Genomic DNA, 26,373 nt, shown 5'->3' with positions numbered 1-26,373 from the left:
CATTTACAATGTTCCAGAGGTCTGACAATTCCCTGAAATTCAGGAACTTTTGATGGTACTTTTTTCAGCTATCCAAGACTTGGGACTCCTAATAACACCCCCAAAACCATCAAGTTTACAAAGGTTTACAAAATTATGATTAAAAATAACGTGCTGCTGTTGTAACAAAGTTAATTTGGATATCAGACAGATGAAACACTATACAGTTGGGTCCAGCTGGCTACAGAGGCATGTACGTGCATTCAGTAGCAAAACAGTAGACAACAAATTGGTTGCTAAGTACAATTAACTATGTTATTGCTTTTAGATGAGAGCTTACAAAGTTTGTTCACTGAAATAAACAATTATTCTTAACCTAGTTATTTCTAGGGGAAGGTTAAGTCCATACAGTATTTCAGATTACGTATATAGCACAGAAAGTTTTGGATGCTCTTCTAAGAGGAGGGAAAACAAGGTCCTTACCTACATAAATCTTAGAATCTAAACAGATAACGAACGTATAGATGAATATTAGGGTACAACAAGGAGCAAATAACTGAGTGGAGTTGTACAGAATGTCTTGTGAATTCTCCATTTCCATCCTCTTCCTCTGAACCACTTGTTAAAGTTTGTTAAGCCTCTAAATATTAATCCTCCCCTTTAAGTATGAATGTTTTAAAGAGAGATGGAGTCACAGCAGACCAGCTCAGGGAGAGGAAAGACGATGCAAAGACAAAGGTTGGAGGAGGACACAAAAAGGGTGGCTGTAATCAGAAGTTGGTACAGTTGAAAGTCTGTGCCCTGTCTTCACATTTTAAGACGTGCCGTTTGGTGTAATGGTATGGTATTTGCTATTACAAGTTCCAAACTTGAACATTAATTTAAAAATAATTTTGAAAGCAGATTCTTGTCTTGAATGTTAAATCTGCCTTATGAAAAATTATATCAAAAAATTCTTAGCACCTCTGGAGCTGGCAAACTCAAAGCAACATTAATATCACTGAACAATTGTACAGCAAACTGCAATGCTAATGAGGAAGGGCTTCAACTCAACTGACTATTAACAAGGTCACAATCCCAATCTCAGCTGTACTTTAATATTTAGCACTTAGAACATACGAACATAAGAATAGCCATAGTGGGTCAGACAAATGGTTCATCTTGCCCAGTATACTGTCTTCCTACAGAGGCCAATGACAGGTACTTCAAAGAGAATGAACAGAACAGGGCAATTATCACATGATCCATCTCCTGTCATCCAGTCCGTGCATCTGGCATTTACCCGGCATATACAGTGTAAAGCACTATCCCAGTATTTAATTAAAACTTGCTGTGGAACTAAAGGTGGGGGTGTTGTCAACTGGAAGGCGGGCTGCAGGATCACTACTGATAGTCACAATTGAGAAGATGTACACTTATGTTGTAGTAGTGTTCAGATTAGATATTTCATTTCTTGCTCTGAAAATAGGGCCTAAGAATGAGGCTTGGCTTTTTCTTTTCCTTTCAGTTTGGGCAAAATGGTCTCACAGGTGAAATCATCTTCCTCCAGTACCTGTGTGTAGAGTGATAGGAAGAGGCAGTACCTGGCTATTCCAGGAATGAGCAGATTGCCCTTGGCAAAGTGCACAGTGCAACATGTACATGCTGTAACACATACATTGAGCTGTAGACTACCTCTCTATCACCTCCACAGAGAAGGGCAGCATGTACCTAGAACTACTTGAGAACTTTTCAGCTCATCTACAAATCCAGCAATCACATCCAGGACTTCATACAAAAGGGGGATTCTTCCACCCATCCTTTTTGGGTCAGAGCAATAAGAGTGAGGGAAAGGTTGGGGATCTTCCTTTCCCAAAGGGCCCAGGACAGCTGTAAAGTGGTTAAAGAGCCATTTCTCTGGCAGGAGCAGAGGGCTGCCTCTACTCCAGACAGCCGAGAAGATTCATCAGCACTTGTCACAATCTGGTGCTTGAAATTACGATTTCTACTGACACACATCAGTACTTCTGTCACGCATCACAGCCTGATCTCAGAAGCAGGTCTAGTTCTTCTTCGAGTGCCTGTTCATGTCAATTCCAATCAGGTGTGTGTGTGCCGCATGCACGACAGCCGGAAGATTTTTCCCTTAGCAGTATCCATAGGGTTGGCCTGGGTGCCCCTGGAGTCATGCCTTCATGGCCCAGTCGACCTGACCCCCCCTCAGTTCCTTCTTACTGCCAGTGATGGCTAGCTGGAACTTCCCTCTCTCTTGCTTCTGCAAGAGCCTTTAGCAGTGCCCCATTGTGATCTGTATATAGTTAGTAGTAGTGTCAGTAGTCATTTATCTAAGTTTCCATTACACCCCTCTCCCCCCGTTTCTTCCCCGACTCCGGGGGAGGCCTCAGTCACCAGGGTTCAAATCTTGTGACGCCTGCGGTAAACTGATGCCAAAAAGTGACCTGCACACTTCTTGTTTGAAGTGCCTTGTTACCAAAAGGATAAGTGCTGCATTTGTAAGGATCGCGAGCAGAGACTCAGAGTTATCCTCTGGGAGGCAGCCCTCCATCCACAGTCCGACTGGGTCGTCAGAGCCCATGCCAAGCACCATCTCCTCCGTGTGCAGCATACCAGTGTCAACGGCGTGCAAGCCAACAGCAGGGAAAGAGGCTAAGGACTCCCAGCACCAACATGGTGCCAAACATAAGACTTCTGGCAGGTGCCGATCTTCATCTCTGCTGCCCCAGAAGAAAAAGAGGTAGGAGAGAGAGTGCTCTCCCCCTTCCTAAGCCTAATGAGCCAGCAGCAGGGAGACGCCAACCCACTCAGCCTACTTTGGGCCCGGTGGCTCCAAGGGGCTCGTCGACTCCTGCCCCTCAATGGGTCCAGTCGAGTCCGGCCCACTATCATTCTTCAGACCTTCATGGCTGGGACATTCAACTCCCTCCACTCCGGAGGCTTTTGAGGCAGCACAGGACCTTATTCGCCTGACGGCACTGCCTTCTCCAAGGAGGGACAAGGCACCAGTGATAACTTGGCCACCTATTTCATCTAGGGGTAAGCCGGCTATGATGTCACACCACTCCCCATTTCCGGCGCACCACTCCACGGCGCTGGCCATCCACATGGGGGGAACCAATCCAGTATCCAAAGGCCCGGCATCGCTCATCGGCACCACCCCTAATACTGCTCCTCCATGGTCTTCCTTTTTGGAGACCTCAGAGTCCGAGGCAGAAACAAAGGTCCAGCAGCAGGAGGTCTAAGATCTAGGCAACACTGCCAGCCTCCTCTGGCACCATGGCCACCCCAATGGCAACCACCAGCTCAGTGGCCCTTTTGGACCCCTGGTCTTATCATCAAGCCCAGGGTCGGAGCCAGGCATCAAGATCGAGGTCAGCGTCAGTCTTGTCGGCATCCTTCGCCTCCACGCAGCACCTGGCATCGAGACTATCTCTGGAGACTATGCCAGTACCTCTGCCTGCCGCTCTGACGTCGGCACCGGCGGCTGTCTTGGCATCATCGACACACGAACATGACCCTCTTGCCGGTGACGGCAGCGACCAAGGCCATGTGCCGGTGCTCTCGTCCTCCTCAGATGAGGCCGTTGTGGGCACTTCAATGTCCCCGGCCTTAGAGGATAGCAGGGCCCTGCAACACTTGTTGGGCAGGGTGGCCCAGAACATGAATTGGATAGCAATCTAAGCACCTCTTCTCCTAAATGAGATGTACCAAACTTAAAAATATTTATGCAAATTAGGTTCTAAAATGTGTAGGCTTTTTAGCAGCTACTGGTTCTTCCTGAAAAAACATCTGCTCCCCCGTTACCCTGCCAAAAAGTTTTAAATTTGCAACATAAAGTAATTTCTTCAGCTATGCTTTTCCTAATTTTCCCACATAAACATACAAGCAAATAATCCATAAGCAAACCAAGCCTTTGTTCCTATAGGTAAGGAACACAGCAATTGTTACTGTCATTTCTTTCAATATTAGAGACATTTAGATATAACAACTGTGGCAGCTCTATGAGCACCACAGTCATCACCTCCTCAGAGCAGGGGTTCTCACAACCAGTTTTTTGGTGGCCTCAGAGTGTGGCCACCAACTCTTGCTGATGGCCGCTATGACAATTTTCCCTAAAATCTTTAATTAACTTTGGGGAAAACAAATAAATATGCACATGTACATATAGTCATTTATGTAGGGTTTTTTTTGCAGACTCAATAAAAATAATGTACAGTTATCTCTATTCTTTACTGGACTTAAACTGAATAGAAACAAATAAGATGCTTTGCATGTTTTGTTGTTTCTTTTGCTTGTTTTTATTTTTAAAAAAAACATGCTAGTCAGTAAGTCTGTGTCTATGAAAAGTGATATCTGTAAGTTTGTTACTACCACTTTTCACAGCAGCAGACTTGTTAGCTAGCTAGGAGGCAGTGAAAAATGATAGTAAAACAAAAATATCACTTTTCACAGCAGACTTACTCAGCTCTGGCAAACTGGAGGACAAATTAAGCCTTGGAAGGGAAGGTGGGGAGGCAGCGGGGGCCAAGGGTGATAGGGAACTCTCACTGGCTGCCTGCTTCTCTGGGTTTGTTGCTCCGGAGGTGGGCAGGGCCTACCCCTCCTGGTAGCCCCAGGGGAAGGCTGCTTTGCACACCCTTCCTCCCACCCCCATCACCACTCAGAATGCTGTGGCCACATGAAAAAGCCCCTGTGGCCACATTTCAGAAACACTGTTGTAGAGTATCTGGACTGCTGTGCTCTCCAACCTTTTTGCTGAAACAATCCCTAGCAGTGTGGTTCTGTGTACCATGATTTAGGCAAATGCTGTAGACACTGCAGCTTCAAGGCCCCAAGAGACAGATTTTTATAGGTATCTGGGTACCTAAGGAAGCAGGATAGGTAACTACTGGTATTTTCAAAAGGGCCTAAGTACAGATTTAAGGTGCCTAACCTGCTCTGGCATTTGTAGCCTATCTGCACTTTCTGGTACTTAAATATCATAGTAAGTCTGGCCTCAAGGCTCTACCAGCACCTGGTGGTCCTAAATAGCATTCTGCCAACAACAGTATTTCCCTCAGACACTCCATTTCTGTGATCCTTTTCCTTCACCAACTGCCATAGAACCTTTTCCTTCCTTCCTCCTGGCAGAGAAGCAGGGAGAAAGCAGCAGCAGATTCACCCTTATCAGAGTCATCACACCTGCATTCTGCTGATCTGCCACTCAGCTGATTTAACAGAATTTAGAGGAGAGAATCAACCCCCCCCCGACCGCTCCCTGCCCCTCCCCACCACACACAGATTATGGAAGTGCAGTAAAGGCAGAAGCAGCACTGAAAGGAAGCTCAATGATTTAGAAGTACAGTAACTAACTGTATGTATTTAAGGGATGGAGGGCAAAAAGTGTTCAGCTTTGTTTTCCTGTCTTACATGAATATAATTGGTTTACAATGATGTGAAGAGAATCAGACCCTTTGCTCATTCCTTGCTTTGTTTTCCATTAAAGAATCTTTAGCCTGTCTATCTGAAATTAAGTAGACAACATTTACTGTTGATCAATCCAAGAACCACTTGCCCACGATTTTATAGTACTTGAAATTGTCCAAACACCTCACAAAAGCTGGGATGACCCTAATTCAATAGATCTTTTCAATAAAAAAACTAAACTCGATTTTCCTGCCCTCAAATTAGCCTTTGGTTCAATGTTTACATTTACCAAAGCTAATTCCAACTCTCTATCACTCTGCGGATAAACTCCTTGAAAGCAGTCACATGAGACCACTCCCACCTATTCCGGACATTATCTTTGCCCTGGTCTACACTGGGGGACGAGGGGGGGAAATCAATCTAAGTTACACAACTTAGTGTATACTACGTGAATAATGGAGCTGAAGTCGATGTACTTAGATCAACTTACTGTGGTGTCTTCACCGCGGTGAGTCGACTGCTGCCACTCCCCCCGCTGACTCTGCCTGTGCCTCTCGCGAAGCTGGATTACAGGAGTCGAGGGTAGAGGGCTCAGGGGTTGATTTATCATGTCTAGACTAGACATGAAAAATCGATCCCTGCTGGATCAATCACTGCCTGCCGATTCGGCGGGTAGTGTAGACATAGCCTTAATTACTTTAAATCAAGTAGCCTCAACCAGATAAACATGAGGAGGCATGAGAGACACACCATATTTACAGATTCTAACATTAGTAAATATGATAAGATTGTTCAACCAGCCTTGAAAATAAAATCAAACTAAAATTACTGAATTATAAAGAACCATCACATCCTGACTTAAAACCACTGACTTTCTGCACATTTAGTCCATTTTAAGAATCAGAAACGCTCCTACAGAGCATCAGAAGTCAAACATGCAGCGTGAGCTGCTACTTACTACCTAAGAAAGAGTACACACTTTAAGCACTCAGCTTTTTGATCCACTCCCCAGATGTGCCTGGGACTTCGCTTCCCCCCTCTAAGGAAAATATATTTGATGGGACACGATGTCTATGAATTTCATGAAAACATGTAGAATCTGCATCTTGTGAGTTTCAGGGGCCACCAAAACATCCTATCATGTGCTCATTCACAAAACCCCTTTTGTAATCCTGCAAAGCAGCAGAGGAGCATTTATACATATATACGAATATAGCCACTATTACAATCAGTTTAATATTATAGTGGGCTCTTGTTAGGCTTTGTGATACTTAAGGTTGCAAAACAGTTTGTTATAACCCTATTTTCACATGCTCTTAACTCTCAAATTCTACTTCGGGGTTTGAAATTTTCCCTGCTTGTTTTTTTGCCTCAATGTAAACCCTATTTCAGAAGACAAAGCTCTTTTAGCCACTTTTTTGTTCACCGGAGGGGTGAAGCCACGATACCCTTTTTGCCTTTCAGAGATATGCCAGATGCAGACCTGTTAATTCAAAGAACTTACAAGTCCTGCTGGTAAATTTATTAAGCTCTTGCTGCTCCTGCCCAGTGAGTAGAACTGTGCACTGTATTTTTCTCCTTATTCTTCTCTGATTTTGCCTAGTGTAGTAGGTTTACATGCGACACCGACTTGCTTACATTTATCATCTACTTTCCATAAAACCATAAAAAAGCAAGTCAAATGTAAGGATACTAGAAATTATTTCTCAGAGACAGGAGAGAACATTAAGAGCGTTTATATTAAGGTATTTTGATAGATATGCTTCAGGTTTCTCAGTTAAACTTATAAACGTTAGGGTTTTAGTTCATCAATTCTCAAGGTACTTTTATGAAATGTATCATGTATAAATTTTCTCATCTGACTGTTCTTTTAGCTTTTATACAAACTCAGTCCTAGAAGCCAGCCTTGATTAACACAAGAATCAGCTTGCTTTATTAGTAATTGTATTAACAACTGCCCTAGCTAGCATTATTCACATCCTAATTTGCTAACAGGAAACACCTAACTTTAATCATCAAAAATCTCAAACAAACAATGCACATTGGAATCTGCTTACAATGAACTCAGATATAGAAGACATCGTTTTTATATATATAAATAAAAGTAGACTGAAAATCCCAAATTGTTCAATGCATTGTAATGTACCAATTGCAATTGTGACTACAGCGAACTTCACTTAAAGCGAAACCCTGTGAGACAGAATGACTCATTGGGGATTTTATTCTATTGAATAATAGATGCCATATGAAGTTATTGGAAAGAATATGTGGAAGTACCTTAGATCCAGGCATGTGCATGTTCACATATACAATAGCATCCGCTATACGCAGGTTATACCACATCAACAAAAAGGAGAGGGGGAAGTTTAATGAAATACCAGTCATCCTTTAACCCTGATTTGCCACTTTAGTGGTCCATCTCACCCACAAGTACAGCAGTTTAAGTATAAGGGGATTAAATGTTTACTCCTTTTGATAATATTGCCTTAACCTGCTTTAGGCAACACAGATCCAGTTCAATTAAGTCACTGGATTCTCTTGAGAAATCCCAAAGCCCCTCAATAAACGAATAATAGTTTGAAGCTTTCACGAAAATACACCGTCTCTAGTGCCACTATACCTACAGTGCTAACGACATTAAACAGCAGAAGGGACCCACACTTCGTTGAAACTCAGCTAAACTAATTCCCAGCTGAGATGCAACGGACAAACAATAAAGTTGGGTTATTTCTACTTAAAACTGAAGCATTTCCCAATTGTAGTAAATTGTAAAGCAAGACTATCCACCAAGAAACTGATTGAAAAACATTTCCTTTGCAACATATATGGTCTTCTCCCAAGAGCCTCAGAACAGCAGGAGATCTTACTAACCATATGTGCTGCAATATTCAAGCACACTGGGTTTGAATTAAAGGTTCTGTGGAAACCGAAAGACTTTGCCAAGGTTGACTAGTCCAAAATTTAACCTTCTTTAAATATGTGTTTTGCCCTCTCCTTTGATTCTCTGAGGAAACAAAAATGCCCATCAGCTTCCCTGCATGAGAACTAACACATTTAGGTTTCTATCACACTTCCAGGCTAGACAACCTGCCAAGTGCTGAGCTGGGATGTAGTCTTTCTTCATGTTTGTATGTTGTCCCTCCATTTTCATGAGACTATCAAATTATTGAAATGCACAGGAATCATCCTCTCCGATCATTAGTGAGCAGCATTCATGTAATGCTACCTGGCCTTCTTCATGCTTGTAGGCAGAGAAAGAGTCACACTGTGATCATAGGTACTGGAACTAAGGATGTGGGGGTGCACCCCCTGGTCTGAAGTAGTAATAGCAACCCAAATACATGGTTTACACTTTTAGCACCCCCACTACAAAAATGGTACCTGCACCACTGATTGCAATGAGACCCAGACAGCAAGCAAAAAAAAGCAACTGTACTTCTAGATTTAGGCTTAACAGCCCTGACAGGGTACAGTTAATTCAAAATACCTTTGCATTTCTGAGTAGTCTAAACCTTAGCATTGCGATATGGCTTCTGTTCATTATTTTAACGCAATTAAGAAGTGAAGAGATTTTCATGTACTTAAGTTTCCCCAGAAGTATACCTCAGATTAGTATAATCTTACTAGAGGCATTAGACAATAAGAGTTAAAAAAAAATCTGATTTCCTAAATGTAACAACTTATCTAGACATGATTTCCAGTAAATATTTGATCTATACTGAATGTGCATGTCTGTGTCTCTAATTTCAAAGGCCAAACTGAAGTTTAATTTATTAAAAATGGTTGGTTTGTTTTTTGGACACAGCAGATGAGGGGCAAGAAGTACTCCTTCAAAGTCATTTCCAATATCCTAAGCATCACCTATTTAGAGATTGGCAATAGTATTAAAGTTATGGCTCCATTGTCTAAATGTTTGTATGAAATCAAAGAGATGAGAGTTTGCATATAATCTATCTTAACTGTTTGTGAACAGTTGTCAATGAGAACATGCTCATAACGAGGATGCTCTACGAGACTTTACATTATTTGAATAATTGGGATGTCCCATTTTGACAGATACTGCAGATTTCAAGGTTTACCATTGATTTGCAAAGAAATATGGACCATAGTGGGGGACACAAAGAGACACAGGTGGCTCCCAGTAACATAACTTGTTTTCTTACAGCATCTCTTAGACACAACTTTCTTCATCAGAAGGCATCCCAAATATCATTTTGTCACAACTTTGATTGGACCCTATTTTCTAGTTATAGCATAGTCAGTTTTAAAGAGAAAAGGCAGACTTCTTAGCCTTGATAAGCGATGACACCTATTCCAATACAGCTGGGAACGGGCATTTTGCAGTATCTGCAATACTCCCCCCCGCCCCGCAGTGGAGGCAAAACTGCACTTTACCACGTAAAATTTGTATTTAATACCTCCCTTTCATACTCATCCACAAAATGTGTATCATTCTCACTGCCTGGAAAAATATTTGCAGAAAGCAGATGGCTACTTTCCTAAAGAATGATGTTGCTGTGCAACTTGATGACACTAGAATGTGTCTATGAAAGATTAACATTTCAAAACAAAAATTGCTCTCCACTACAACAGAAAAAGTCATTGTCTTATTCCTTTCTGGCTGGTCCTGAAATAGTCCCATGCTTAACTATTTACCTACAAACAACACACCAATCCTGCTAGATCCTAAAAAGGGCCTCTGTTCAATAAATGTATAAATATAAATGTATAGACATATGTAATTCAATGCAGAGATAAATTAATCCCCAGCGCTCAGCCGTGTGTTTCCATATGTGAAAGTATTTTTGTGAACAGAAGAGTTTAAAAGCCACACTACACAACAGCAACAAATATCTGTCAGTGTGTGGCTGTCTCGTGTGCAGGATTTACCAGTGAGGAGAACGTTCTTGTGGTTGTGCCCCCCACAACTCTCAGCCATTGATGCAGAGATCTGCAGTATTTGGGGGTTGCCTTGTGGTCTGTTCTGAGGAAGCCAGGAATCCTCATCAATGTAAGAATTCATGAGAAATTTAAATGAGAAAAAACCACATTTCCTTTCTTTTAACCCCTCTTGTGGATTTTCCCTGCCACTCAGAGCCTCTATTTTAAAGTATGTAACACAGAAAGCTAACATTTCAGAAATTCCTTTATGCACTATGTTCTGCTAAGAATAATCTCCACCAACAAGAAAAAACTGCTTTTGTTTCAAAACAGAAGAAATTATGCTAGTTTTTATTTATTTATTTATGCAGGCAAACTTACTTGCTAAACCTTTACAAGAGGGACACCTAGTGGTTTAGTCACTAAAATAATGTCAAGTTCTCATCCATTCATTGTTACCAGATAACTAATGGTAAATGGCATTAACTGAATAGAAAAAATATCTAGGAGCAGAATGTGACCAAAACCAATAAACAGAGGGGAGGGAGGGGAAGAAGCCCAAAGAGAAACCATCAGGGAAAAAGCCTGCTCCAAGAGGCTATTATCTGAGGCTCTCAAAGTGTTCACTGTCTCTCCCCCCACAGCTCAATCAAATATTTAAATTTCATTGAGCCCTCATATTAACTTTGGACCTGTCCCTGTAGTTCACACAGAAGCATTCTTCACCAAGTTACTACATTTTTGTATTATGACACAGTACTATACAAGGAATATAAACTTTTTTATATTGGCAAATGTTTGCTTCATGAATAACCCAGACTTAAATCCACATCCTTTCCCCTCCATGAGAGGGAGACATTTTCAAGCAAGTCTTCTCATCTTAAACAGATGTACCCATCCTCCCAATCAAAGAAAAAGAAAGCCAAGAGTATCTTTGATCAGCAAGTACTTTGGTAATCCCAATTAATGGAAGAATGACAGATACAGAACTCGTCTAGGGTCTAAGAGTTACAAATCCTTAGCAAGGAAATATGAATTGAAAATCATTTTGGTAAAAGCATTAAAAAAATCCTGTCACAGGCAGGCATGCAAGTAAAAGCCCAAATTAATTTACGAAGAAGGAAGAACCTCTCTCTCACTCTCTTCGTGAATGCCATTGTTCAGTAAAGACAACATTTAATTGACTAGCACCAGCAATGGATGGTATAATGCCACATGGCTGATTTCAGTACTTGGATTTCCGACTATGACAATCAGTGACTACTTTATGACAGTGGGAAACATCAGCCCAAGCACAACAGAAGAACCCCAATTGAAGTTTGGGGTATAATAAATCGTCATTGAAGAAGCTGAATACTTAAAGACTGTAGAAGAATTTAGTACAAATTTCCATCTGAATATGTTTCCAAATGGAAGTATTGTTCACTGTCTAATCCAGGGGTGGGCAAACTACAGCCCGGGGGCTGCATCCAGCCCTCCAGACGTTTTAATCTGGTACTCGAGCTCCCGCCAGGGAGCGGCGTCTGGGGCTTGCCCTGCTCTGGCGCTCCATCTGGGGAGCGGGGATGGGGGCTTGCCTCACTCCACGTGGCTCCTGGAAGCAGCAGCATGTCCCCCCTCCGGCTTCTACATATAGGGGCAGCCAGGGGGCTTCGCATGCTGCCTCCGTCCCAAATGCCTCCCCTGCAGCTCCCATTGGCCGTGGTTCCTGGTCAATGGGAGTTGCAGGGACAGCACCTGTGGATGGGGCAGCACACAGAACTTCCTGACCGTGCCTCTGTGTAGGAGCTGGATGGGGGACATACCTGAAGCAGGGCAAGTACCGCCTGGAGCCTGCACCCCTGCCCCCTTCCTGTGCCTCTGCCCCAGCCCTGATCCCCACTCCTGCCCTCAAACCCCTTGGTCCCAGCCAAGAGCTCCCTCCTGCACTCACAGCCCCACCCCAGAGCCCACACCCCCAGCTGGAGCCCTCACCCTCTCCTGCACTCCAACCCCCAATTTTGTGAGCATTCATGGCCTGCCACACAATTTCCCTTGGGCCATAAAGTTTGTACACTCCAGGTCTAATGTGATTCTGTCATGAAAAATGCTACCAGGCTTGAAATCTTACACAAGAGCTCTTCACCAGCTATTTTTTCAGTAATACTTAAATGAAGGTTTTGCCCAGTTGTCCCCAAACCCCATACTAATTAGAAACTTACTTCTTGTTGAAGGTGGTTGAATTCTCTCTCCTTTTTGTAAATCCAATGGGTAAAGTTTTCAAGTGGATATTGTGCTTTCGAGCTCGGTTTTTCAAATAATTTATCTAACACAGAAAATAAAAGTCAAAGTATATTCAAATACAGAAACATTACTTCTGTCCTGCAAATCTAAAAATTGAGGTCAAAAGAGCAGCCCCAGAACCAAAGTGCCTGTCAAGCATTTAAGAAGCAGCATAATGGAGAATAGTACACAGTGATAAACTTTCTCTCTCTCTCTTTTTTTTAAACAAAAGTTCTCAGTTAAAAAAGATATTTAGATATCTTCTAGAGTTTCTAAGCTTTTTCTTAAACATTTACAGACAAAGTTTTCCTATGGTGAGCACAAGGAGTCCCAATGAAACATAAAAAGTATGTTATAAGTAGAACTCAAACAGTACGAGAGGGTTGGAACCCAACACAGCTACAGAATTAGTGACTGACCTCTTACGATTTTTTAAATCCAAAGGAGCCCTAAACCTTTTTGTGCACAAATCAAGTACAAAGCCTGTATCTTTGAGGTCCAGAGGAGAAATTTTCCCCAAACCCACTCCACTACTGCAGTTGCTGCACACAGTTTCCCTGAGATGAAGGCTGAATAGTTAGTAAATCTACACAGTCATGAATCAACTGGCCAGTGCAGAGGAAACCCAAAGAAGCGGGCTCTGCAATGCCAAGGGGTAATAATGTTGACATGGCATGGCTGAAGCACCATTAGATCAGTATTCTGTAATGGTACAGTCTGCTAAAACACTTAACTATGCTCCAAGGCATTACTGACTTCCATCAGAAATTCCGCAACATTAACACCACCCTTACCACCATGGATATCACCTCCCTCTACATCAACATCCCCCACCACAACAGCACTTCTGCCTACCTCAAATACCTACAGAGAACGTACGTTTGAAAATCCACCCTATGCACATTGCACCCTATGCACATTAACAACAGACACTTTGTCCAAACTATGGGGACAGCCATGGGTACTAAGGTGGCTCCCCTATACACCAACCTCTTCATGGGCCACCTTGAGGAAGAATTTCTGGAAAAATGCACCATAAAAACCAACATACCAATATATCTGAGATACATTAATGACATTTTCATCCTCTGGACAGAAGACCTAAACTCCTTCATAGATTTCCACCACTTCAACAACCACCATCGATCTATTACACTCTCTGTAGGACACTTCCACACCAGCATCAGCTTCCTGGACACCATGATTAACTTCAACAATGAAACCTTACATATGACTGTATACATGAAATCCACACATAACCACACTCACCTTCACAGATACAGTAACCATCCCAGACACACCAAAAAATCTGCTACAGTCAGCCAGGGACTCAGAACCCGCCTCCAAAAAGAGAAAATCCAGGCTATACACCTTACTGAACTTAAAGCCTCCTTCACTAAACAAGGACGCTCCACCAGAGAAGTAGATTGCATCATGGAAAGGATCACCCAAATACCCCAGGAGAACCTACTTCAATACAGAAAAAACAACCCTCACTGACTGCACACCCTTACTTGTCACCTACTGCTCTACCCTAGAGCCCAACTGGGGTATTGTCAAATAATTACAACCCGTATTTGATGGACATATGGTGAAGGAAGTCTTTCCTAACCCCCTCTTCTGGCTTTAAGAACAACCCGCGAACCCTGACAAGCTCACTACCAAAAACAAGCTCACCACAGACCCGGCCACACCAACTCAAAGCAGCATCAGACCCTGCCTGAACAGATGCAAGACATGCAGACATATCTCCACTGCCACAATGATCAATACCTGCCCCAAGATATCTTTCAAGATCCCTGGGTCCTACACATGCCTATCAAGCATGTGGTTTACCTCATCCAGTGCATCAAATGCCCCAACAACTATGTGGGTGAAACCAGACAATCACTACACTTTTGAATGAACTCACACAGAAAAATCATAAAAGACAAAAAACATATCACCTGTGGACAAACACTTCTCATAAAACAATCACTCCATATCTGACCTCTTGGTACTTGTCCTCAAGGAGAATCTGCACAACACCTTCAAAAGGTGAGCCTGGAAACTTAATTTCGTAACTCTGCTAGACACTAAAAACCATGGACTCAATAGCCACACTAGTTTTTTGACTCATTACAACAACTTACAACACACCCCACTGCCTGCTAATCATTAATTGCCTACTTCATTTTAAGGGGTTTCCCACAACATGTTATTCCCTTATGCTTAATTTGTCCCAACTTTTATTTAGCTCAGAAAAACTGATTTCCTTCTCCACAATGGAAGAAGAGCCCTGTGAAGCTCAAAACCTTGTAACTTCCACTACAGACATTTTTCTAATACAGTAACTCCTCACTTAAAGTCATCTTGGTTAACATTGTTACATTGCTGATCAATTAGGGAACATGCTCATTTAAAGTTGCGCAATGCTCCCTTATAACATTGTTTGGTAGCCGCCTGCTTTGTCCACTGCTTGCAGGAAGAGCAGCCTGTGGCAGCTAGCTGGTGGGGGCTTGGAACCAGGGTGGACCAGCAGCCCCCTGCATCAGCTCCCCACTCCTCTAAGTTCCCTGTGCAGCAGCTGCTCAGCAGGCTACCAATTGCCATCCCCACTGCCATGTGCTGCTCCTTCCCTCTGCCTTGGAGCTGCTCCCAGGAGCCTCCTGCTTGCTGTGCAGGGAAGGGGGGGGGGGGAAAAGAGAGGAGCTAATGTCAGGGTGTCCCTCTTCCCCCTATTCCTGCCCCCCCCTTACCCCTTCTCCATATACTGCAGGGTGGGGAGAGCTTGCTGGCCACAGCTGCTGTCTCAACTTCCTGATCTTTTTAAAGGCAATGTACTTAGAGCAGGGCCAGCGTACTTAAAGGGGCAATGCACGTTTCTCTCTCTCTCTCTTCCCCCCTCACACACGGTGTCTGTCTCTGTCTGGTCTGCTGTCTCTCCTCCCTCCATTTGTGCTGCCTTGTAGAGCGTGAGGCTACATTAACAATGTGTTAACCCTTGAGGGCTCAGCTGAATGCTAGTTCATCATTTAGCACCAAGGCATTCCCTGGGAAATATCCCACCCTCTAACTTCACCACCTCAACCAAGCTTCACAATCATCATTGCTGTGTACAGTATTAAATTGTTTAAAACTTATACTGTGTGTGTGTGTGTGTGTGTGTGTACATAAAATATATAGTTTTTTGTCTGGTGAAAAAAAGTGTCCCTGGAACACATTTACATTAATTCTTATGGGGAAATTGGATTCACTTAACATTGTTTTGCTTAAACTCGCATTTTTCAGGAACATAACTACAACGTTAAGCAAGGAGTTACTGTACAAGATATTAGTTCACCCACCTTGTCTATCTCATATCCTAGGACTAACAAAGCCACAACAACACTGCAAACTTAACTATGCTGTACTTTAAAAGATCTGTTTAGGAAAACTTCAGTGATCACTTAGTTTATAACAGGGGTTCTCAAACTGGGGGTTGGGATCACTCAGGGGGTTACAAGGTTCTTAAATGGGGGGGGGGGTTTGCGAACTGTCAGCCTCCACCACAAACCCTGCTTTGCCTCCAGCATTTATAATGGTGTTATAAATTAAAAACACTTTTTATATATTTAAGAAGAGGTCACATTCATTGGCTTTCTATGTGAAAGGGGTCACCAGTACAAAAGTTGGAGAACCACTGCCTTATACGGATAAGTGCATTTGCAAACCAGAGATACAGATATAAAGAAGTAAGTTTCAAAACAGTTTTTGGTAATACCAATCACTATTCCAGTATTCCCATTCAGCAAACAGGGCTGTTCTCTCTCAGTGAGTTACAATTATTACAACTAAAAACCGTTTGATGATGTAAGATTAGACTGAAATAACATGATTTCCCATTGCAATACACTGAAAACAAGAAAGCTTCAAAGTTGCTTTTAGGCAAGTTACAGAATTTGAGAATTCGCGGTAACTTTGATAGCTGGTTTAACAACAAACGAATATTTTAAAACTTACAGCACATAAAACAAATCTGGCACTTCCTGCTATTTGGTGTTTTCTAAGGGCTCAATCCTGCAAACATGCATGAATAAATTTACTTAGACAGATTTCAGTGTTTGTATATCTTTAAAAACTTGTCCACAAGTAATTTGCCCAAGCTCATACACGAAGTCTGTAACAGACCAGGGAACTGAGTCTAACCACAGGACCACACTCAAGTAAAGTTACGGTACTTGTGTGTGTCTGAGTGACTGAGTTCTAATAGAACACTTGATTCTTTCAATTTTACTTTACAGCAAACTGTCCACATGGCATCTTCTTGCTGGATCAGTTCTAAAATTACATTTAAAGATGGTTTGCATAGGGCTTAAAAAATTAACAACATCGAGTTCGTGGCTTTTTATGATGTACAAAGAAGTCTTAATACGTCATTTTGATTTTCTCTCCGCTTGTTATTTTAACTTAGAAGTATAAGGAATGTAAAGTATGGTCTTCCCTAGTTTTGCTGGGAGGACCCGTGAGAGAGAGAAAAATATATTTATTGTGAGCTCTTAACACTTTAATTGAAGGGATGATTCTTATTGAAAGTCCTTTCCCCTTTTTAATAGCTCAGCTCTCACTCGTTGTGTGATGACAACTAGAGAGCTGGGATAAGTGACATCATCTCCCCTCCCAATGGTGATCATATAACAATTCTGTGGCAACTAAAGTGATTGCTTACATGAGAAATTTCAGGAAATATTTTACATATGTGTAAAATGAATTTCTAAAATAAAGTCTTTCAGGCCTTCTTTATACACCATAAAGAAGCAGAAATGGGCACAAGTCAATTTTTCTTCATTCGGGATCACCTTTACTATTAAAAAATGTTTGTAGTGATTTATTCTTCTTAGTTATGAGAGATTCTGATCACTACATTTAATATTACATTGGAGCTCTCCTTTAATTTAAGACTGGGCTTCATATATACAGTTCTGATCCTGAACTTCAGGGGGACTCAGATTTAAGGTTTGTTCAGTCCATTACAGGAAAAGAACCCGTCATAAATTTTGGATCTGGATATCCTCAATTTGGAGGTCAGGAGATGTTCTAATCTGGGATTTTGGAGCAGCCTCATTTCTACTTTAAACTGAAAGAAAAGGTAACTTGAAACTCACAAACTTATTGGTTGTTGGTCTATGCAAGGAAACATCTCGAGCAGCACCATCAGTCATCCTTCCTACGTCTTCCAGAAAACGATAATCTAAATATACAAAGAACAGGAAGAAAAGTGTAATGCTGGTTTAAAAAAGAAGATGGGGTGAAGTTTACACAGCAAAACAATTCTTACCACTTAGGAGATTCAACTCGTTAAACTCATGTATGGAGACAAATGCTGCCTTCTCTCTGACTCCATTACAACTCAGTGCAGTTTTGTGCTTTTTCACACACGCCAAACTGAAAGTACAGAGAAATATGAGCATCCTGTTTCTAGCATACAAGAAACCAAAACGAGAAAATTCAAATTGTATATACCTGCATGAGTATTTCATGCAACGTGGACACCTGTACTTTGCTTCCTCTCCACTACAGGTTTCACATCTGAAAGAAAAAAAAAAGGCATTTCATTTGTATTAAAATAGTGCATTTGTGTTTGTACTTAAAAGACAGGTTTTCTTTACATTTAACCAAGCCTGGGTCATAATTCTGAGAAACAATCACTGCAGCTTGAAAGCAGGGAAAGGAAATACGGATGCCTCAGCAAAGCGAGTAGTTTCCAAACATTTCCACAGGGTGAGCCACAGATCAATACTGGGGGAGATTTCCCAAGAAACAAAGGGAAGTGAGGAACCAAGACCCAGCTCCTCAAAGATACGTAGGTGCTTAACTCCCATTCATAGCCATGGGAGGTAGGCGTCTAAGTGCCTTTTAGGGTCTGGGCCTAACTGCCACTCAAAGGGGGCGTCTAACTCCCCTCTGCAGGAAACCGCGCGCCTCGGGGACACTCATTGGCTGTCTTCCCTTAGCCCGCCTCCCGGGGAGGAGGCCAACCAGTGAGAGACGCCAGGGCAACGCTCGCTCGCTCCGCCCGCCGGAGCTGAGGGCCGGGAAACGGTGACACCCTCGCGCCCTGTCCCGGCGAGGGGAGCGAGCACAGGGCACAGAACAGCCCCCGCGGCATCCCCGGCCCGGGGCGCGAGGGTGAGACAAGCGGCGCCGCCGCGGCCGCCCCCAGGCCTCGGAAAGGGAGCAGCGGGACACCCTGCCCCATGGGCAGACGTGGATCTGCGGAGCCGAGGCTCCGGGCTGCTCCTACCCGTGCAGCGCCATCTTCCGCTTGCCGCAGGCCAGCCCCGGGCTCCCCGCCGGCCCGCTCGCCGCCCCGGCTCCCTGCTCCATCCGAGTCCCGGCTACACACGCTCCGCCAGCGGTCACGTGAGCCGTCTTCCTCCCGACCGGCCTGCACAACGTGGCGGCGCTTTGCGGCTGCGCTGCGGGGTGGCGGCGCGTGACCGCCCTCTGGCGGCTGCTTGGGACAGCGCCGCTGTTTCCATGGAGACCTGGAAACTCCTCCCTGCGGGATGGCTCTGCCCCCCCCCCCCCGCCTGTTCCCGGGGGGTGGGGTGGCTTTGCCCCCTCCCACCCCAAGCCGCTCCCACTGGCGGGCCGGGGCCTCTCCCTCTTACTCCCCTTGGGGGCCGGTGTCACGGACACACATTCCCACGCAGAGCTGTTTAACCGTTCGTACCCCAGGCTGCGCATCCCTGGCTGCGGCCAGCCCGCTGCACCTGGACGTGACCAATTCGCCTCAATCCACCTGTCCCGGTTGTGGTCCCGAATGGGGCAGTTTGTGCCATTAAGTTTCTTGCAGTCCCAAGCCTGGAGCCCAGCGCACTTGCACGGGACATGGCAGGGTAGACTATGGCTCTGAGTGGTCACTTCCCAGCGAGGATACAGAAGTTAATCTCACTGATGCACATGTGGTTTCCTCTGATTGGGAACTATCCCTGGTATACAAGGGCAGACTGGGGATGATATTGCTTTAGCTTTTTAATTTTACCTATAACCAGTGAGGGTTTTTTTTTGTTTGTTTTTGTTTTAAAAATCTGGTCACTGTGTGGTCTGCACTGTTGCACTAATCTAAGCACTGCTGGATATTTGGAAAATTCTTTGACCCAATTAAGAACTGTTACTTTTCCGGCTGGATTTTGATATTTAGAGATAATGGTTCAAAATCTACACAAAGTAAATCCAGAGTAACACCATTGATTTTAGTGCAGTTAAATGGTTTGACTAATTTTAATTTAATAATTGGAGATATACCAATCTCCTAGAACTAGAAGGGACTTTGAAAGGTCATCAAGTCCAGCCCCCTGCCTTCACTAGCAGGACCAAGTATTGATTTCTGCCCCAGATCCCTAAATGGCCCCCTTAAGGATTGAATTGACAACCCTGGGTTTAGCAGGCTAATGCTCAAACCACTGAGCTATCAAGCTCAATGGTTCTAGGATAGCATATGTCACATTCTGTTTGTTGGGCAATGAAGGGGCCATAGATTCCAGCCTCACTAGTGAGCCCTAAATGACAAAGGTGACCACCTAGGCCTTAGAATGTAAATGATCATATGATAAACAGCCTACTTAGTTCACTTGGTCTGTGATTACATTTCTAAACATGGACTGGTGTATACCTCCATTTATGTGGACAGAGGGGTGGAAACCCACCCTGCTTTATGGCATTCTCCCCGTAAACCTAGAGAACACCCTTTGTAGCGATAGGGGTTTACAGGCTAGCAGGCAGCATGCCAGAATGGAGTAATGTAGTTCCTATCCAGAGCAGGTTTTCTTCAAGTTCCCTGCGGCTTAGACAAGTATTAACTCCATGTGGCGTGGGCTATTTGTGCAACTGCAGTGGGAGCAGGCTGTACTCTCATGGTAGAGTAGGTTGATGGTGGTTGTGTAAAGATTTCCAAATCTGTGTGGAGATCTGCAAGGGTTGGGTTTCTATTTGCAACAAATCCCTTGCCTAAACAGGCTGATTTCTTTCTCATGTTGATGAGGTGGCATGCACCCCTCACGAGATACATACTGTATTTTTTCCCCACTCTGATGCGCTTCTCTTCATGAGGTGACATTTGGTTATAGGTATTATTTAAACCTTATAAATAGGTATTATTTTGGGTCTGATTCTTTGTTTCCTACATTTGCAGAGGTGTAGCTAAGGACAGAATGTGAGGACAATAGGGTTGCGTATGTGTAACTTACAGCAGCTATTGGCCTATAGAATCTCTATTACTAGAAGTGACATGTCAGAAACTATCCAGCTTGACTTTGAAAATTCAGGCTGCAGCAGAGCACAGTGTGCAAAACCAGACTTGTTTGGGTTTGTACAGGTGACAGAGAAACCCTCTTCTTGTTTGTAAATGAACAAATGTGATACAAAAATCAGCTAGAGCTCCACAATGCCATTTTCACAGCTACTTTTCAGAGTAGTACTGCACTTTAAATGTTTAGCGTTTCTCATATTCTGTTTGTTAGGTTAGGTTACAACTGTTAGAGACAGAACAGATCTATTAGGTCAGCCAATCACTGCTGACTCAGTCAAGAGAGGCAATACTTTACGTAACACGAGGAATCAGAGGAGTCCACTTCTGCTGGTAAGTTGCTTAGCAAAGCTTAAAACAAAGTAGAGCAGGGGTTCTCAAATTGGGGGTTGGGACTCCTCAGGGGTTCACAACCCCTCAGGGGGTCGCAAGGTTATTACATGGGGAATCGCGAGCTGTCAGCCTCCACCTCAAACTCCACTCTGCCTACAGCATTTATAATGGTGTTAAATATATTAAAAAGTATTTTTACTCTATTAGGGAGGCGTCACACTCAGAGGCTTGCTGTGTGAAAGGGGTCACCAGTACAAAAGTTTGAGAACCACTGAAGTAGAGATTCTGTCTGGCTTTTTATATTGTTAGAAATATATTGAAGATATTTTTGGCACAAGACATGCTCTTCCTTAATCTAAACTTCAAACTATTACACATTCCTTTATTTTAATGATGTTTGGGGAGAGGGGTTCATAGTTGCTTGGCTGGACTGATTCTGTGTTGCCTAGAGCAATTTGAAGTATTATCATCAAAAGAAGTAGAGATTTAACCTTCTTATTTGAATTTAATTGTGTAGGATGGGCCACTAAAGTGGCTCATTAGGGTTTCCCACTCTATCCCCCTCCAATTTTATTGATGCAGAATAACCATTTTAGTGCATTAGCTATAAAATTCAGGAATGCATATATATGCCAATCTAAAGAATATACACACACACAAAACTTCTTACCATTTAAAGATGCTTGTTTTTTAACACAGCACTGTCCTTATGAGATACAAGCATTAAAAATGCATTAAACATTAAAAAAGTAAATGACAATGAGAATAAGGTTGATAAAGGGATAAAAAAGCCCAGCATGTTATAAAAGATTGCATTCTTACAAAAACAAATGGAAGTAACATGATCTCAGTGGAAAGTCAAACTAAGAGCACATGTGAAATGGTTAACTGTCATAATATTGCCTTTCAATGCTGAAATGACAATGATAAATCTTCTCTGAACCATCTCTTCTTTTCTCTTTTTCCCCTTAATTGATCATTCTATATCTTGATTTGCTTCTTTAGATTACTCAAAGAATATGCACACTTTAAAGAAATCCATAATTTGAGGAAAAATGCTACTTCAGCCCCAGATTTAGAATTGGAGATTCTACACATTTGTCTTGTATAAGGAAATGTTCTATGTCATTTGTGCAATATCCTGTAACACCACAAATATGCATGTGTTTCCCTTCCTAATACAAATATTTCTCAAACAAGAGACTCTGTACTCTTTTCATGGTTGCTGGAAATGAAAATACAAGGAAAGGGAATCAAAATAATAAAAGATAAACAGTTAGTTTTGAAGCACATTTTATTATAGATGAGTAAGCATGACTTACTATGGATAAAGATGATTTAAATGAATTGCTGTTTGAACACTCTCCCTCCCCCCAAATACGAGGTATAGTCTTACTCTGTATTACTGTATGAACACTGCTTTGACAACAGATATAGGCAAGCAGTTTGCAAAACCTTTTAGAGTACATGTTTTGTCTTAATGATAAAAGTGTATTTTGTTCAACAACTGAGGGTCAAATACTTTTAGACTCAATAAAATAAAAGTGTGAAACAGTGTCTAGTAATATTGCAAACAAATGGAATTTCTAAGTTGCTGAAATAATGGTGATTATAACTTAGCAGCCATTCAGAACATATGCTGTATTAACATTTTCAACAAGTTACAAAATATATACACAATACATCATCTTAGATGCTATTGGGTGTTTAAAATAGTTAACTGCAGTCCAGAAACTAAACCCCAAAACTATTGTAAGTAGCTCTTCTACAACAATCTTTACAATGGCTAACAATTAGTTGTCCTTCCTATAAGCACCATATACAATGTGCTGTCTGGTATACCACTTCCACAAGAATAAACAAAACCATTTTAATCAAAAATTTCACATAAATAATGTTTTTACTTGTAATGAAGTATGTGACCAAACAATTTAGATAAGTACTTTTACAACAGAAACATATCTTGATGTAACCAGCACATACAGTCTGCAAGAGAAAAAGGGAATCAAATAATCTCTACTAAAGCCACAAGCACCTTGTGTTATAAAGAGCACCAGAAATACAAACAGGAAACACGTAAGAGGTAGTGTACCATCTGTTAAGATGTATGTGTCCAAAAGGACTATAATACAACTTAGTGATTAAGAAAAGACAACTTCTTGTACTGTGGCATAATTCACTCTCATACATAAGCTATTGCACATTTGGGAGCATTAGCCAGTATTGCTCCTTACTACTGTATGTCTCCAGCTTTCCTTAGGATGTCCTGTACAGTGTTGTTAAATAGGTTATTAAGAATACTAGAGGTCCTGAAGAATTTTATGTTTAGATATATAGTTCTCAGTTCCAGGGAAATATACAAGAAAGCACCAACCAATATTTAAAAAAATTAAATACTTTAGCAAAGTCATCATAGTCTTCTTTTTTTTTTTTTAAATGCCATTTCTCCTTCTTAGGAGGAAGTCTTTTTCTTCCTGAGATTCTTTAAGATATAACCAACAATTTGCTTTAAAATTCTTCCACAGTTTCATAATGATTTAATCTTTAATTCATTTTTGTTTTGAAAAGATGCTTTTTCTGTGCAACAGTTCCATGGTGTTGTGAGAAACCAGAATCAGGTCAGGAAGCTTAGAGAAAGCACACTGAACCACTTTCTATGGCATGCTGTTGTCCTGGTTTGAGATGAGGAAACGTATGCACTTGAACAACCGGAAGGTCAGTAGTGTCCTGAGTGTGAAAAAGGAACTCTGTCTTATGCCAGCTGCCATCTTGGATCTGCAGTTCACAGAATTAGAGCATTAAATGCATATCAACTATCAATTTCAAAACACAGAGAGACTCTAGAAATAAAGGAACTAGAGAAGCAAATGAGCAATCTGTTCTCTTGTCAATACATGTAACATTTGTGTGATTTTTTTTCAAAGGCCATCTCCCAATCCATTGAAGAAAGAACATCTGTCAAAATTCTAACTTGCTGTAAAGCTTGATGAGGACTTGAACTATGAGACTAACACATATCTATATTGCCTAGGCTTTTGCTTGGATTTAATATGCATTCTTAAGAGTTATGGGGAAACTGTTACCTTATAAAAATATAAAATAAGAGTATAACACTGTTTGGGGATGTGGGAGTCTTGATGTTTGCAGTCACTGCTTTCTTGCCCAACCAGTCAAAGCAGCAGGTACAGTGGAGACCGCTGAAAAGTGAAATCCCTGCAGGAAGGGATATGTGAGATTCTGCAGGAAATCTGTATAGTACATAGTTTCCTGACGAGAGAGAGAGAGAGAGATCTCATAGAATCTCACAGAAAAACTACACTTTTCAGTAGCCATCACTGCGTGAAAAACCCAAATCTGACATACTTTTATAAATATAGGGCCTGATTATTCACTGCTTTTCACTTTTTGCAGTAATTTATACCAGTGCAAAGTGCTACAGGTCTAAGTGTGTTGAAAATTCTGATTTGGTAACATTTTATATCCACTTAATACAGTTTCCAGTTTGAAAAGCACCTGTCATCATGCCATCTGTCTGCACACAAATCTCCCAGTGAATTCGAAAGAGTTCCACCCCTGGAATGATGACAGGATAAGGTTAAGTCCTTTGTTCTCTTTAGCACAGTATAGAATTGGATATTGTAGGCTCTCTGTAATAAAAATACAAATTATTGCTACAAGAGTCAGTGGTAAAGGCAACATCTTGCCTGTTAATGGAGTTGATCTAATAATCATTGGAAATGTATTAGATTTTTCAGATTTTTCCAAGTGCAAAAACATTTATCTTTGCCAATGAAAGTTTGTCCATCATCAGTTTATTACATAAGTAGACAATTGCCCTGTAACTAGTGAAGTTAATGACATTCAGTCATCAAAAGATTAACTTCTAGCCTGTAATAAACTTGCCCTTTTCCTGCAGTTTGGTTTTATTCAGATAACATCATCAGAATATACTCAGCCTAAGATTTCAACCCATGCCTGGCTGTTCCAGGATTTCCTGAAGAACCTCCATGTATCTATCCTAAGTTTCCTCTGAAGAGAGGGCCCTGTCACCTCTCAGGTCCTGGTAGAATTAACAAGCAGGGTCCACTGGATCTGATGCTAAGAGCAAAGACAGATTCCCTGCATAACTGCAATTGCTGTTAGCATCTGGATATACCTTGAACTTAATATCAAATTATCAACATATGGAGAGACTTGCTAAACAAATGAGAAGTGTGCTTCATGTTATGGAAATCTAAATGACTGTTATAATGATAGAAGGAAAAATAAATGCTCAAAGCTTATATTTATTGTTGTTCATCTAATAATATCTAAACATTAATTGCACTGTAAGTTTAATAATGCCAAAATGTATTTACCATGCATTCATCTGTAAGCACCTTTGGTTCAAGTAGCGTATTTGCTTCAAACATTTGACCATTCCAGCCTTTGAAGTGAACAGATGTTTTCTGAGCATCTGCCTCATTTGTTCCCCACACTGGTGTGTTCAGACAGTGAACTGTGATGGTATGGGTTGCTTCTGAGCTCAGTAAATGAAGGAAGTTCATCTGCACTTTTCCAACTGCAAACTCCAACTAGTTTACAAAAATACATTGTTAGATGTAACAGTTGTATCATGCTCAATGGCCAACAATCAGAAAGATTTTGGCAATATAAATATGGCACTTAAGGTGATATTAACTGTATCAGTTAATTTGGTTGACAAACCAAAATGCACGTGTCTCTTGCTTTTTTCAGAAGTGTCAGGTATATATAAAAGTGGAATTCCATAATCATCATGATGAATGCATACAATTGTATACAAGCCTATACAGTATATACATTTGTATAACTTACATTTTCAAAGCTCGTTATAAAATTAATTAATTCTCAGTACACCCCTGAAATGTAGGTAGGTAGATATACTTATTCTGCAGATAGGAAACTGATTCAAAGAACAGTTAACTGATTCAAAGAAAGACATGCACAGAAAGAAGTGACAGAGTTTGGATCAGAGTTCAGAAGTTCTTTGCTCCCAGTCTTGTTTTTAGTCCATTATATTGCTCTGCCTCTCAACACCTAGATTTTATTAATAACCTGAGATATTGCAAGACAGAGAGAGAGGCGATATACATTGAGCTATATATGGAAAATGTAATTTTTCTTGCATTATTTCTTGCATAATCGCAAGAACAAGTATATATAGAGGGCCAACCCATGCCCCCTAAGTCTGTACACACAGGAGACCCTCTGTGCACAGATCTCAC

General features: G+C 41.8%; 2 protein-coding genes and 1 long non-coding RNA gene across 6 annotated transcripts in view; 1 reads left to right on the top strand and 2 right to left on the bottom strand.

The window, feature by feature from the left end:
* Positions 1 to 19,308, bottom strand: part of ZNHIT6 (zinc finger HIT-type containing 6) — a 55,526-nt gene extending 36,218 nt beyond the window's left edge. Inside the window, exons 1-5 of one of the 3 annotated variants that reach the window (XM_039484096.1) lie at positions 19,220 to 19,308; positions 18,007 to 18,072; positions 17,822 to 17,928; positions 17,649 to 17,734; positions 12,465 to 12,568 (exon numbers count right to left, since the gene is read on the bottom strand). In XM_039484096.1, the coding sequence (XP_039340030.1) occupies positions 12,465 to 12,568; positions 17,649 to 17,734; positions 17,822 to 17,928; positions 18,007 to 18,072; positions 19,220 to 19,233 (377 nt within the window). In that variant the 5' untranslated portion in view covers positions 19,234 to 19,308. Of the gene's footprint in view, positions 1 to 12,464; positions 12,569 to 17,648; positions 17,735 to 17,821; positions 17,929 to 18,006; positions 18,073 to 18,152; positions 18,410 to 18,787; positions 19,026 to 19,219 lie in introns of those variants that run through there. The other 2 variants (XM_039484095.1, XM_039484097.1) reach the window with 2 other exon arrangements.
* LOC120370047 lies at positions 18,519 to 25,491 on the top strand. Of its 2 annotated transcripts, XR_005583580.1 has the most exons (5): positions 18,519 to 18,672; positions 21,009 to 21,127; positions 23,696 to 23,842; positions 24,622 to 24,721; positions 25,044 to 25,491. It is a non-coding gene; the product is annotated as an uncharacterized LOC120370047 (long non-coding RNA). The 2 variants fall into 2 exon arrangements; XR_005583579.1 differs by lacking the exons at positions 23,696 to 23,842; positions 24,622 to 24,721; positions 25,044 to 25,491 and adding an exon at positions 22,133 to 22,360 and having other exon boundaries at positions 18,520 to 18,672.
* The window catches only part of COL24A1 (collagen type XXIV alpha 1 chain), a 246,219-nt gene continuing 243,581 nt past the window's right edge, over positions 23,736 to 26,373 (bottom strand). Inside the window, exons 59-60 of the mRNA XM_039484094.1 lie at positions 25,486 to 25,701; positions 23,736 to 23,902 (exon numbers count right to left, since the gene is read on the bottom strand). Coding sequence (XP_039340028.1) covers positions 23,756 to 23,902; positions 25,486 to 25,701 — 363 coding nt within the window. The 3' untranslated portion in view covers positions 23,736 to 23,755. The remainder of the gene's footprint in view (positions 23,903 to 25,485; positions 25,702 to 26,373) is intronic.

Source organism: Mauremys reevesii, linkage group 8 (assembly GCF_016161935.1).
Source record: "Mauremys reevesii isolate NIE-2019 linkage group 8, ASM1616193v1, whole genome shotgun sequence".
Lineage (NCBI taxonomy): Eukaryota > Metazoa > Chordata > Testudines > Geoemydidae > Mauremys > Mauremys reevesii.
This window is presented reverse-complemented; position numbering and strand designations above follow the sequence as displayed.